We start from the raw sequence: 14,350 nt of genomic DNA on the forward strand, positions 1-14,350 counted from the left end.
TCTCCTTTGTCACTTGAGCCACATCCAAACATGCTGTGTGGCCAAGCCCAGGCCCGGGGTGATGGATGGAGTGACATGAGTGGGGGTGAGGAGGCAGAAGTGGGGAGCAAGGGTATGTTCCTTGTAGACCTCAGTCAGGGACCCAGGTCCCACAAATCCTCATGTATGTAAGTTTCACCGGGGGGGGGGGGTTGGGGGGGAATGGATGCCTGGCCTTCATCCCGACCCCAAATGGACAGATATCCCCAGAATTCTCCCAATATGTCCCTTCCTGGACCACAGAGGTACTCCAAGGCCCACGGAGTAGAGGTGACTCAGCCACATAGTGGCTTAAAGCCTCCCTAGGACCCTTTCCAAAGGTCAGAGAGGTGACAGCACCCAGCGGTGGCGGCGGGGGGGTGAGGGTGGGGGGCGGTTAGTCCCCAAGCGTGACCCTGGCAGGGACCCTGCTGATCAGATATACCCAGACCCAGGTGGCCCACTGTCTCTGGCTGCCACCTCCCAGAGCCGCCAGGAAGCTGCACAGAACACCTCCTTGCTGGGGGAGTGGGGAGAGAACACACACGAACATTCCACAGGGTGCCTGACATGTGGGGTAGCCGGTAACATAGGTTCTCGGGGAGCATGATAAATATCAGTGAAGATAAAACCAGAATAAGTGTTGGGGCCCCCAACAGGCTGTCAGTAGAGCATGTGACTCTTGATCTTGGAGTCGAGAGTTCAAGCCCCACGTTGGGCATAGAGCTTACTTTAAAAAACAAACAAAAGAATAAGTGTCCCATCCTTCTCACAAGCCTGGTTCTGCGAGCACATGCCAGGCACTTTCCTGGCCTCAGTGAATCTTCAGGACAACCCCACTTGCAGATGGGAAGACCGAGGCCCAGGCTGTGAGGACACGTGGTGGCGATGGCTGGAAGTTCACAGTGGGCTCCAGGCCAGAGCAGGTGACTGAGAAACCCTAGAAACTGCGGTTTCGGAGAATCCCCTGGAATGGGGCAGGCCCCGAGGGCTCCGAGAGGGTGGGAGAGGAGCAGAGGAGGGAGGACCACAGCTGCCTGCCAGGGAGGAGTGCCTCATCTCCTGCAGCGGGCAGGGGAACCAGAAGCTGGACCCCTCAGCCTCGTCCCCAGGGCAAGGACCGGGGTGTGGGTGCAAAATTGGAGGCCTAAAAGAATTGAAAACAGGGATTCCAACAAACTCCTTCGCAAACATGTTCACGGCAGCACTAGTCACAAAAGGTAGAAACAACCCAAGTGTCCCTCAACAGGTAAGTGGGTAAAAAAATATGATCGATCCATACAATGGAATATTTACTCAGCCATAAGAAGGGACGAAGCATTGACACAGCACTGCAAGGTGGGTGACCGTGAAAACATCACGCTGAGGGAAAGAAGTCAGACACAAAAGGCCACGCAGTGTGTGATTCCATGCATAGGAAATGTCCAGAGCAGGCAGATCCGTAGAGACAGATGGGTGGTTGGAGGAAGAGAATGCTGCTAACTGCTCATGAGGACAGGGTTTCCTTTCCGGGTGATAGAAATGTTCTGGAACTAGGAGCTCCTGGGTGGCTCAGTCGGTTAAGCGTCTGACTTTAGCTCAGGCCATGATCTCTCAGTTCATGAGTTCGAGCCCCGCCTCGGGCTCTGTGCTGACAGCTCGCAGCCTGGAGCCCGCTTCGGATTCTGTGCCTCCCGCTCTCTCTGCCCCTCCCCCGCTCACATTCTCTCTCTCTCTCTCAAAAAATAAATAAACATTAAAAAAGAAAAAAAAATGTTCTAGAACTAGACAGTGGTGATGGCTGCACGATCTTGTCAGTGCACGAAATGCTACTGAATTGTCTGCTTTCAAATGGCGAGTTCTGTGTGATGTGAATTTCACCCCAATTAAAAAAATAATAATTAAGGAGGCACTTGCTCTCAGGCCTCCTGCGGGAGCAGATGGGCCTCTGAACTAAAACGAGCTCCTTGAACGTTGCACCCCACGAGCTCGCGAGCCTCATCCCAGTCTGACCCCTGCTCATCCTCTTGGGAAGCTATGCAAGTTTCTGGCTCAGAAGGCCGGCTGGGAACAATGCCCATAGCCCGGCCGAAACGTGCCCGCCTTGCCAGCCGTGCCCTGGAAGGGGCGCCAAGCGTCCTCGTATCTCAGCCGGAATCAGGTTGTCCCGGGGCTGGAACCAGATGCTCAGGTTGCTCTGTGTCCTGGGTACCCAATAAGGGTTTGGTGCTCCAGGAACTGGGACAGATCTGGCCCAGCGAACAGTCATGCAGCCTGCAACCTCAGTTTCCTTCTTTATAAAATCAGGTAACCTTGGGGGCACCTGAGTGGCTCAGTCAATTAAGCAGCCAACTTCGGCCCGGGTCATGATCTCACGGTGCGTGGGTTCGAGCCCCGCGTCGGGCTCTGTGCGGACAGCTCGGAGCCTGCAGCCTGCTCCAGATTCTGCGTCTCCCTCTCTCTCTCTGCCCTTCCCCCGCTCGTGCTCTGTTTCTCTCTCTCTCTCTCTCTCTCTCTCTCTCTCTCTCTCTCAAAATCAAATAAGCATTACCACAATTTTTTTTTTAATAAAATCAGGTAACCTTCTCCACCAAACAGCTGTGAGGACCAAATCAGAAAGGGTAGCGATGTCTCCATTCATTTCACAGGCCACTCAAACAAAAGCAGTGGTTGGCATCCTGGTGGGACTTAACGTGTGGACAACGTCTCTCAAAGACGTAGCCTTGGATTGGGATCCTCAGAATCACACCTTGAGATGATCTGGGGGATGTGGTTTGCTTATGTGGGAGGTTACGCCAGGAAGTCCCAGAGCCCTTCAGGGGCACCAGTGAGGACACAGTGCCCAGGGTTGGGGGGTGGCAACCAGGGTTCCCTCCTGCTGGGGAACTCTGGCAGACAGCATAGAGCACACCCAGCAGAGTGGTCCCAACACAAGGGATCAGGGCTGGGGTGGTTATCCTCTGACCACCATCAGGCATTGCTTAGAGAGAGATTAACCCCTCATACTTCTGGTCTTCCCTACACACTAGCTGGACACCTGTGGCCACACAAACCCCAGGCAAGGTTGCAGATAATTGCTGCGAGTGACATTCATCATGTGGAGAGGAACGTGGATGGGATGGATGGGGGGGGGCACAGATAGCATCTGCTTGAGCTGTGTTGCATTTTTGCAACAGTAGGCATGAGTGGGGTGAGGGAGGGATACCGAAAGCACTTAACCACGCTATCTCTGGATGAGAAGAACTATTGATGTTTAGATGCCCACCTTGTGCCAAACACCATGCCTGACTCACACAGGCATCACTGTTGTCCCCTTGAGGCAGCAACCGGTCTCCCTCCTTCACTTCTTCTGCACACGCAATCTGCTGAAAGTGGCAGAAGGCAGCTGGCGTCCTCTGTGCTGGTGACATTTAGAATGGAAGGCCAGAGGCCACCTTGAAGGAAATGGCTCAGCACAGCAAGGGGCGTATCCCCCCTCCCCCCACACACAAAAACAATTGATGAGCATATTATTTTTTAATGTTTATTTCTTTATTTTTGAGAGAGAGTGAGTGCAAGTGGGGGAGGGGCAGAGAGAGAGGGAGACACAGAATCTGAAGCAGGCTCCGGGCTCCGAGCTGTCAGCACAGAGCCCGATGCGGGGCTCGAACCCACGCACCGTGAGATCATGACCTGAGCCGAAGTCGGACGGTGCCAAGTGTTGGTGAAGACACGGAGTCACTGGAACTCTCATTCCTTGTGAGTGAGGGGGTGCGTTGGTCCAAAGAGCCTCGGACATCTGCTTGGCTGTATCTGCTGAACATGAACCCAGGCCTCGCCTACCACCCACAATCTCCACTCAGGGCATTTGCGCAACGGGAATGAGTGCGTTCCTCAAGAGACGCGTACAACAGTGCTCGGAGTAGTTTTGCTCAGTGGCCACGAATGAGAGACAACCCACGTGCTCATCAACAGGTGACCAGACTGGTACATCCATACCATGAACTCTAGCAATGAAATTTCAGCTCAGGTCATGATCTCCCGGTTCACGGGTTCGATCCCTGGGTCAGGTAAGGTAAGGACCTTTGAGAGGTAAGGACCATTGAGATTCCCATTGGAAAGATGGAGAAACTGAGGTATAGAGAGGTTAAGCCACAGCTCAGGGTCACCAGCTAGTGAGCAGTGCAGCTGGGACCTCATCTTGCCCTGTGACGCCTCAGTCTCAGTGCCTGGGCAGGAAGGATAAAGCTTTGGCTCCCTTCTCTGTAGCCCAAGATGTGAGCTCAGCCATAGCAGTCAGGATCGATGTGGCCCAAGTCAGGAGGGGGTGGGTGGGCTCCATGGAGATTCTCCTGGACCTTCCCCAGGCTGTCCTGTGGCCCTGTGGGGCCCAGAGGGTTGGGATTTTGCAGGGTCATTGGCCTAGCGATGACAGCAAGCCCAGTTGAATCCTAGGCCAGGACGGCTCATCTGGGGGGGCCCCTGGTCACCCGCGGATGCCCTGGAAAGTGATCTGAAGCTGGTTTCAGGGTGGCCAAGAAGGCGACCAGGGAGAACAAACAGCCTTTACCTCCCAGGCAGATCAGATTCCACGGTCGGCGCCACAGCAGCCTGGGCGGGACCTGGCAGGTGCTGTCTGTGCCCAGAGAGGGGAGAGGTGGGGCGATGTCTTCGACCAAAGGCCTAGTTTTCCCAAGGCAGCTGAAGTGTATGGGGGAGGGGGCACATTTTACGGTTTCCCCTCGCCCACCTCTCCGGGACAGCTTGCTGTCTCTCCCCTCAGACCCCCAGGACAGGGGGTACAAGTGGGGGGTACAGGGGCGCCTGGGTGGCTTGGTCGGTTAAGCCTCCGGCTTCAGCTCAGATCATGATCTCGCGGTTCGTGGGTTCAAACCCCGCATCGGGCTCTGTGCTGACAGCTCAGGGCCTGGAGCCTGCTTCCGAATCTGTGTCTCCCTGTCTCTCTGCCCCTCCCGACGCACACTCGGTCTCTCTCTTTCTGTCTCAAAAATAAACATTAAAAAAAAGTTATTTTAAAAAAAAGTGGGTGGCACAACCCTTCTGGGGGCCCAGTGGGGCGCGTTCTGACCGATGACCCGCAAGCAGAACTTTGTCAAAGGCACTTCCAGGCTCAGGCATTTAACTGATGGTGCAAGACCTTTTGGAGTCAGCCCCCCAGTGTCACCAGGGGATGGTGGCAGCCCCTTCAGGCGGATTTCAGGGACTGTGACCAGCCGAGTCTGGGGCTGCTCTGCCATGGGCCCGTGGGATGAATGAAAAGTAAGCCTTAGCCTTTCGAAGCCACAGAGATCTGGGGATGTTCCTGACCTCAGCAGGACCTGGGCCACCCGGAAGCTGTGGGGACCTAGGGAAGACAGAGCATTAAAGGAAGGAGCATGGATGTGGGAGAAACATGGTGTTAGTCTGGGGCTATTCGTTTAACAAATGGGTCCAGCCTATTCTTCACGGATTCCGTATTTGTGAGTTCTACTGGCTGAAATTCACTTGTACCCCACCCCCCAGCCAATACTTGCGCACTTTGCGGCCATTCAAGGACACGCACGGCCGGGGGGGGGGGGGGGGGGGAGTTTGAATCACTGGGGGACCCTGGGGGACCCATTCCCAGCTGAGGCGGAACGTGGTGACCCTCTGGCCGTCTTGTTTCACCCCTCAGACAGTAAACAGGTGGCCTTTTTGTGGTCTACCTAGCGGCAGGTTTTTCACATCGTTGTGCTTTTTCATCGGCAACTTTGTTGTTTAAGAAAGCCCCCAAGGCGCCTGATCGGTGCCTCGGACTTGGCTCAGGTCACGACCTCATGGTTGGGGGGTTAAAGCCCTGCACTTGGCTGTGCGCTGTCAGGGCACAGGCAGCTTGGGATTCTCTCTCCCCCTCTGTCTCTGCCTTTCCCCGCCCCCTCAAAATAAATAAACTTAAAAATAAAAATAAAAATGTCCCCACGTGTAGTGCTTCGTGCTACCTAATGTCCCCACACGCAAGAAGGCAGGGATGTGCCTCCTGGAGAAAATGTGTGGGTTAGATGAACTTTGTTCAGGCATAAGTTAACAGCGCTATCGGCCGGAAGTTCAACATTAATCAGCAGTATGTATTAAACACACAAAACAAGGCCCGGTACCGATTGCTTGACAAAAATGTGACCAAAGGCTGGTAGGAACCCCCCCATGGAATCCGGTACTCCCTAACTCAGTTTTCGCTGTGACATTAAGGGACCTAATTACCGCCAATAATGAGAATGGACGGAACGTACCCGTCACCCGGCAGAAAGTTCAGACAGCAGGCCCTGGGTTCAGATCCCAGCTGTGACCTTAGCGGGCCCCTGCCTCAGTTTCCCGCTCCGTAAAACGCGACAAAACCGGGGCTTCCCACCGGGGTGCGGGAAGACTGAAAGAGACGCTGCGCATCAGGTGTTGGGGCTGGGGTCCCCGCAATATAAATGTGACTGAAACGATTATTCGCGTTTTGCACAATGCTGGAGGGGCGGACCAGGTCTTCTCTGCGACCTACGTCCCCGGCTCAGGCACTCGCGGAGCCTGATGCCCCCTCTGTAGAAGGCGAGTGGTGGCAGCACCGCCTTAGATGTCCTGCACTGGGGGCACCTCCGCCCCCTGGCTCGTGCCGCGCGTGCGTGGTGACCACCTTGAACCACAGAGGACCGGCGGCCGGGATCAGGACTCCAGACGGCGAGCGCAGGGCGGTGTTTATTGCCAGGAGGGCGCCCGCGTGGCCTCCAGGCACCAGAGAGTTTTGACACAAATGACTTGAAGGCACTGGTTTCCGTCCAGCCCCCACCCCTGCCCTGCAGGGCCCAGGGGGCGAGAGACCCCATCACCGAGCGGACCGGTCCTGCCCCCTTCTCCAGGGCTGTCGCTCCGCTGTGTGGCTGAGGGTCTAAAATGCCCTGCGCCACCAAGATTCCCAAGATGCTGTGGGATGGGGTGGCTGCCAGTCCCGGGTGTCCGGCAGGGGGGGCTCTTCCCTGGGGCTGACGAAGGGCTACGAGACGCTGGGGGGCAGGCGCGCAGCCGCAGTCTTCTCCACCACAAAGCCGTAGTTATACTGCGGAGGCGGAGCGAGGAGAGCACAGAGTGAGTGAGGGGGTGGAAACCACTAGGGACTCGGCGATCTCCAGCCTTTGGCAGACGGGGTGTGGATGGGGGAGCCTGGGGCGACGGGAAGGGAGGGGAGAACCCCACCCCCCCCCACCCCAGCATGCCACCCTGGGCCCTGCACCCACCTCCTCCTCAATATCCGCCAGTGACTTGATGGTCAGATCGGCAAAGGCAGAGAAGGCCTGGCGGGCAGAGGCAGATCAGTCCCGGGCGGGGACCCCAACCTGGAACCCCCATTCCTTGAACCTCAAGGAGGGTCTCCCTCAGTATTGGCCTGAACATCCCCTCACCCTTCCTGCCACTGCCTGGGGCCACCAGTATCCAGTTGTCCCTCTTGATGCCCCATTCCGTGCCTGAGACCCTCCAGCTTCCTCCAACCCAGGAACAGGGACCTCTGTGCTGGGGCACTGGAGGCACGGATGACCCTCCCTGCCACTGACAGGGGCAGCCCCAGGCGCCCCCAGCGCCCAGCGTAGACTCACCAGAGGGCCACAGCTCTTGCCTTCAAATCGCGGGTGCAGTGTGAAGGGAACACCATCCATGGCTGAGGAGAGCGAGTGAGGACAGAGGCTGAGGCACAAGAGACTTGAGGCCTGCCTGCCGCCACCCTAAGCAGAGAGCCTCACGCCATCCCCACCCCCCAATCTCTACAAAATGGGGGAGGCCCAGGCCTGGTTCCAACCCTGGTTCCACCCCTTCCTGGCTATTCAATTTTGGGTAAGCCTTGCCCTCACCCCCCCCCCACCCCCTACTCCCGTGCCTCAGTTTTTTGCTCTGCGCTCACCTGAGACGCCATAGAGGTTGGAGGCCTCATAGATGGAGTCGCTCCTCCGCAGAGTAGATGCCCGAGAGCCAACCCGGGACAGGGTCCGCTCTGGAAAGCTGCCCTTGCTGGCGGAGGCAGGACAGCACAGGTCAGGCCCAACTCCCCCCATGGCTGCCCCCTTCCCAAGCCTGAGGACTCACCTGGGCTGGGCAGGTGGGTCCAGGGAGAGGCCCCGCATGTCCCGGCTGAGAGCTCGGGGCTTGGGCACCGGCCTGGGGGCCTTGGCCTTCTTGCACCAAATGGCAAAGCCTCCCATGTCCCTAGAAGGAGAGAGAAGTAGGGAGGGGTCCTAGCCCGATGGGGTGACCCCAGCCCTTTGGGGGATTTTCCTTTCAGCATCGCAGCCCGCACCCTGAGCAACATCCTAGTTAATATTGCTGGGTCAGATCACCGCAGTGTGCGTTTCAGACCCATCAACTCACTCTTCACAAGAACCCTACAAGATTGATACAATCACTCCTGTTTTACGGTGCGGAAATTGAGGGGGTGCCTGGGTGGCTCAGCCGGTTAAGCATCGGACTCTTGAGTTCGGCTCAGGTCCTGATCTCATGGTGCGTGAGATCGAGCCCCACGTGGGGCTTTGAGCCGACAGCACAGAGCCTGCTTGGGATTCTCCTTTCTCCTCTCTCTGCCCCTCCTCCCTCTCCAGATAAAATAAATAAGTAAGGAGACTTTAACACGTGGAAATTGAGGCACAGGTAAGCGGTAGAAGGCACAGAAGGCCTGGGTGGCTCAGTCGGTTAAGCATCCAGCTGCTGGTTTCAGCTCAGGTCATGATCTCAACAGTTCGTGTGGGGTTGGAGCCCCAGGTCGGTTTGCGGGGACTGCTTGGGATTCTCTCCTTCGCTCTCTGCCCCTCCCTCACCCCCTCATGCACTCTCTCTCTCTCTCGAAACAAACTTAAAAAAATTTTTTTAAAAAGGCAGCACAGGAGGCCTCAGGAGACTCCCTGAGGGTCAGCAGGGCAGATATGGGACTTGGAGGGCAAGGGAGGAGGCCAGAGGTGGGGGGAGGGTAAGGGGGGGCCCCTACCCTACTCGAAGGTATCCAGGCACCGTCTTGGTCTTCCCACTCAGCCGGACATCAAACACAGCTGTGTCTGCAGCCCCCAGGGGCACCAGCTTCACACACATGCGTTTTTTCTTGGACACAGAGGCCTCTGGGAGTGGGGGTGGGGGGCAAGGGAGTGAGAAGAGGAAAGAACCAGAGAACAGACCCACAGATGGCTCCAGGATGACGCTTGCCAGGGTGCTATTTAAGGCAGCTACCTGGATAGCTTTAGGTCAGTGGTTGAGTCATGAATGGTATAGCCATAGGAGGGGACTCCATGTAGCCTTTCGGGGCCATTGGCGCAGGCCTATCTTTGGTGACATGGAGAAGCATTCATGGGGTGACCGTGCACACCCATGGCAAGGGTGGGTAGCTGTGGGATCGGATGGAACTGAGTGCCCATCCTGGCCCTGCCAACCTCACTTTTCCTTAGTCCTCTAATCCAGGGGTCAGCAAATTCTGGCCCGTGAGCCAAAAGACGCCAAGATCTGCTTTTGCACAGCTAAGAACGGTTTTCACATTTTTAAAGGATTATGGAGGGAAAAGGCAACAGACACTATCTGGCCTGCAAAGCCTAAAATACTATCTGGACCTGTATGTAAAATGCTTGCCGACTCTAATATCAATAGATACACCCTGAGAGTCAAATACACATGACAAGGGGTGCTTGGGTGGCTCAGTCGGTTAAGCGTCCGACTTCGGCTCAGGTCATGATCTCGCGGTTTGTGAGTTCGAGCCCCGTGTGGGGCTCCGTGCTGACAGCTTGGAGCCTGGAGCCGGCTTCAGATTCTGTGTCTTCCTTTCTCTCTGCCCCTCCCCTGCTAGTTTTCTGTCTGTCTCTCTCAAAAATAAAAGATAAAAATAAAAAATAAAAAAAAACAAATACACATGACAAGACACAGTGAGAGGCAAGGAGAGCCAGGTGGCTGGAAAGCAGGGTGGTCAGGGCTGGAAGGGCAGCACCAAGGCTATAGGAGTCAGAAGGGGCGGGGACTAAACAGAGACCTGAGGGAGAATCAAGCATTAACTAGCCCCAACAGTCGAAGACAGGTGCTCCAGGCAGAGGAAACTGTGTGCAAAAGCCTGGGAATGAAAAGGCGTGGAAATGGCGAGGGTTCTACTTGGCTACCAGTTAAGAAGATATAGCAGGATGGGGCGCCTGGGTGGCGCAGTCGGTTAAGCGTCCGACTTCAGCCAGGTCACGATCTCGCAGTCCATGAGTTTGAGCCCCGCGTCAGGCTCTGGGCTGACGGCTCAGAGCCTGGAGCCTGTTTCCGATTCTGTGTCTCCCTCTCTCTCTGCCCCTCCCCCGTTCATGCTCTGTCTCTCTCTGTCCCAAAAATAAATAAACGTTGAAAAAAAAATTAAAAAAAAAAAGAAGATATAGCAGGAACAGTAATAAAACAAGTCATGACTCTTACTCTGGGACAAAGGCTGTGCCAATGGCACATTTTTACGCAGGGCAGGGCATGTGGCCCCGCCCTGGAGCAGAGCTCGACGCTTCAGCCGGCTCTGTCATTACCCAGTGCATCCAGTGGGCAGTCGAGGCTCGGAAAACAAGTGCCTGTCGTCCCTCCGCCCCTCCCTGGTCCTGCCCACAGGGACCCGAACGCGGCCCCCCACCCCGCCCCCAGTCTCGGACGCGGGCCTCACTGGAGTCCAGGGGGTCGCAGACCGGGGAAAAGCCCGGTGGGAGGGGGCTCTTGTCCACCAGGACCTGGATATCGGTCACCACATTCTCCTGCGGATTCTGAGAGGGAGGAAGGGGAGGACACAGCGACAGTCATGCTGCAGCAGGAACAGCGCCCCTGGCGGAGGGCCCCGCAAATGGACGGGGGAGTGGGCTGACCCCGGGGATTCCGAAGGTGGGCGCCCCTTACCTCTAGGCTGCCCAAAGAATTGAAGCACAGAAAGTAGCCAGACTTCTGCGCGAAGCTCTTGCCGAAGTTGGCGGGCGTCCCTTCCACGGTGCAGGAGATCTACGATGTGGACGGGAGTCAGAGCCAGGATCCTACCCCGACGCGCCGCCTGTGCCCCCACTTGATTCCGTGCCCCCACTTGATCCCCGGCCCCCGACGTCGCTCACCGCACTGAATCCCCGTGGCGGAGGCGCCGAAGCCGACGACCAGACCAGGCCAGCCAGCGGCGCCGTGTCGGTCCCGGGTCCTGGATCCATCCTCCGAGCCCAGAGCCGAAGGCCAGGACGGCCTCAGATGTCCGAGCCGACGACCCGCGGCCGTGTTAGGGCAGGAGTCTGAACTACAGCTCCCAGAGGACCGTGCGAAAGGCGGGGGTGTGGGAGGGGGCTGTCTGCGCGTGCCTGGAAGACGGCTGACCAATCGCGTGGTAACATGAAATCACGCCCCCGTGCACCGCGCAGGCGCACATGAGCGACGTTTGCGGAAAATCGTCTCGTCTGCTTCTCACGCCCAGCGACTTCCTCCAGAAGTGTTTCTACTCAGCGCCGAGGTCTTGCCTGCCCCAAACCAGAACTACGTTCCCCAGAATTCCTTGCGGTATCGGCTTCTCCAGGGACACGTTTGGACGTTTAGGGAAGAGATTTGAAAAACTGTAATTGTAGTTCTAGGAAGTCATCCCAAAGGAAACGTCCATGGGTTATGCAGCTATTAGTTTAAATAACAAAAAGTACGGACCACCGTGAACCATGAAATCGTGTGTAACTTGAGGAGTTGTTCATGTTACCGGTGGGAGATTCTGCATTGTGTGAATGGAGGTCTCGGTTCTTGGATTCCCCACGAAAGAATAACCTGAGGATCCGCGCTTGAATAAAGACAGCTAAGAAGGAAGGCAGCAAGCACAAAGAAGCTTTTTAAGAACCGTACACTTTCAAGGTAGGAGAGCGGGCAGGCCCAGAGATGGCAACTGCCAAGAGGCTAGGGGTGTCTTTTCTTTTTCTGTTTGTGGGTCCTAGCTAGGGTGGTTTCCAATCATCTAAGGGACTCCTCCTATTTATTGGGAGGGGAAGTTTGAGGCCCTACAAGTTTCTTGCCGGAAGTGTCATGGCCACCTTCCCCCCAGAAGGGTAGCGGGTGGGGGGTCGAAACCGCAATGCAAATATATTAGAATGAACATAGGCAATCACTCTGCGGTAGAAGTTGGAGAGGAGACCGCAGGTTCTGCACCTGTGGTTCTTGGTTGGCCAACCTTGGTGGAAGCCACAAGGCCAAGATGTTGAAAGCCACAAAGTCAAAATGTTGTGCCCCCAGGCTTCTAATGTGTGACCTATGTTTCACAGCCCTTGCCCCCAGCTCAGGTCTAACTAACTGCCTATTCCATCATTCCCAGACACAATTAGGTTTTTTTTAATGAGATATAAAGTATTTAATACGGTAACATGCTTTTACACCCCTCTGGGGGGAAAATACGAAAAAATAGGGAACAAGGTATTATCTACTCTAACATATTTTTCAGTTTTCTGCAGTATCACGGGTTGGCCCACTGTCTGGTTTTTGTATGCATAAATGATTGAAGGGAGGGGGGAAAAAAGGAGTATTTAGTGACGTATGAAAAGTATACAACATTTGAATGTCGATGCCCATAAGAAACAAACATCTTGGAAAAGATGACGCAATAATGAGATACAGGAGGGAACTAACCATGGGCTCCCCTAGAAATACCCCAGTTTCCTAGTACTTAGGAGGAATGTGGGTTCAAAACCTGGAGAGTTCCCTGGGTGAAATTTGAAACTGGACCCCACACTCAGAGGGCAAGGAGAAAGAAGTCAACTACTCTAGATTGGTAGAGGGCAGGGTTTTTGTTGTTGTTGTTTTGTTTTGTTTTAAGTTGTTTTTGTTTTTTGAGAGGCAGAGAGAGAGAATTCCTGCCCATGAACATGCAGAAGAGGGAGGGAGGGAGTGAGTCCCAAGCAGGCTCCACACTGTCAGCACAGAGCCTGGTGCAGGGCTTGAACCCGTGAGCTGTGAGGTCATGACCCGAGACAAAGTCAGCCACAACTAACTGAGCCACCCAGGCGCCCCGGGAGATGGTAGTCCCTTAATAAGGAGGGGATTTACACAGGAGGCTAGTCTTCAGTGGCTGTAAGACAAGTAGATCTCCTTACCGCGGCCCCCCCCCCCCCCCCCAGAATCTTAAAAGTTCATATAGAAGCCTTAACTGGGTTCAGTCACATACAGTGTCCGGAAAGGCTCAACAACACCTTACTCTCTCAAGGCAGATCCTTGAAAATAGCTCTCACTGTGGGAATGGTGAGCAGAACATACATTCCAAGGACAGGGGAGGGGATTAGGAGCCTCTGATTGCCTGGTTCCACCTCAAGGGTCAACTGGCAATCACATCCTCTTGGTGACCTCCTCTAACCCTCCACCCCTCCTGACCAGCCCTTACAGTCCTACACTTCCCCAAACCACAGATTTATTAAGTCCCTTAGGATGGGGGTGGGATCATTCAGGGGATTCACCTGTGTGTCTTCATCTGCTTTAACAAAGATGATACATTGATAGACTCATCAGGTACGAACACACAACATTCTGCTCGGATAATGGCACAGGTGCCTCTTTGCAAGGCAGTCATAATACCCAAGGCCATTCTAATCTGGAGGACAGATTTTCTCATTAGAGACATTCCAGTGTTCAATAGGACAGGCTTTGTCGGGTAAACTCAGTAAGGGCTTCTATGCCTGCTAGAACTTCCTTCAGGCCAGTGGAGGGAACAAATATGGCAGCCGAGAGGTCATACCAGTGGAAAACAACGTGCCCTTCTGGCCTTATGGAGACAGAGATTGATAACTTTGGTTACTGTGGGTCAGAGTTTGGGGAAAACCCAGGGGGTAGCGGCCCCACCACCCAGGAGGAAGCCGAGCCAAAGATCTGTGCCGCACACCCCCTGGGTCCCATCTGGAATTACCCGGTCGATACCTGGGTGGCATAACAGTGCCAAACCAGTCGCGATCCTTCAGAGTGACAGAATGACTCCATCCCAGGTCCCTGCTACACTTGGTTTGATTCTGTTTAGAGTGGTGTTTTTCTGTTCCCGAGCTCACGAGTGCTCCACTGTCTCGAACCCAGGGTAAGCCACATTGAAGCCACACGGGGCCATCCCACATCTGAGCGAAACCACCTGAAGGCTCTGAGAGTGGTGTTTTGGGGACCCTTCCGGTCGGCGGTTTGATGGGCTGCCCGCCTGACTGACTTGACAGAAGAAGAATGCCCGTGCCCGGTGTTATTGATAGTGTCAGTAACCGGTCGGGTTTCTGGATCGGTGCTGGTAATATCCGCTGAATTATGAGCACCTGTCCTCGTTTGTGCTCCTAAGGGAGCACAATTAAGATGTACTGCTCTAATGCCTTCCAATCCCCTCCCTGGAGTAGTGGTGAGGGGGGGCACATCATGG

At 55.2% G+C, this 14,350-nt stretch overlaps 1 protein-coding gene across 1 annotated transcript; it reads right to left on the reverse strand.

Moving 5' to 3' along the window:
- Positions 1 to 6,675: 6,675 nt before the first annotated feature.
- MVB12A (multivesicular body subunit 12A) lies at positions 6,676 to 11,251 on the reverse strand. Its single transcript, XM_015065596.3, has 9 exons — positions 11,067 to 11,251; positions 10,861 to 10,959; positions 10,634 to 10,730; positions 8,963 to 9,089; positions 8,071 to 8,190; positions 7,889 to 7,995; positions 7,587 to 7,648; positions 7,230 to 7,286; positions 6,676 to 7,051 (listed from the first exon to the last, which is right to left on the reverse strand). The coding sequence occupies exons 1-9, from the start codon at positions 11,154 to 11,156 to the stop codon at positions 6,989 to 6,991; spliced, it is 822 nt and encodes a 273-aa protein (XP_014921082.3). The 5' UTR covers positions 11,157 to 11,251; the 3' UTR covers positions 6,676 to 6,988.
- Positions 11,252 to 14,350: the final 3,099 nt, after the last annotated feature.

The sequence above is a fragment of the Acinonyx jubatus genome, chromosome A2 (assembly GCF_027475565.1).
Source record: "Acinonyx jubatus isolate Ajub_Pintada_27869175 chromosome A2, VMU_Ajub_asm_v1.0, whole genome shotgun sequence".
In the NCBI taxonomy this organism is placed as follows: Eukaryota; Metazoa; Chordata; class Mammalia; order Carnivora; family Felidae; genus Acinonyx; species Acinonyx jubatus.

Coding starts and splice junctions, on each gene's coding strand:
- MVB12A (XM_015065596.3), bottom strand. CDS start 11,156: ATGGATCCAGGACCCGGGACCGACACGGCGCCGCTGGCTGGCCTGGTC. Junction 9,090..10,633: donor CTGCGACCCCCTGGACTCCA/GTGAGGCCCGCG, acceptor CCCCACTCCCAG/AGGCCTCTGTGTCCAAGAAA. Junction 7,649..7,888: donor CAACCTCTATGGCGTCTCAG/GTGAGCGCAGAG, acceptor CGCTCTCCTCAG/CCATGGATGGTGTTCCCTTC.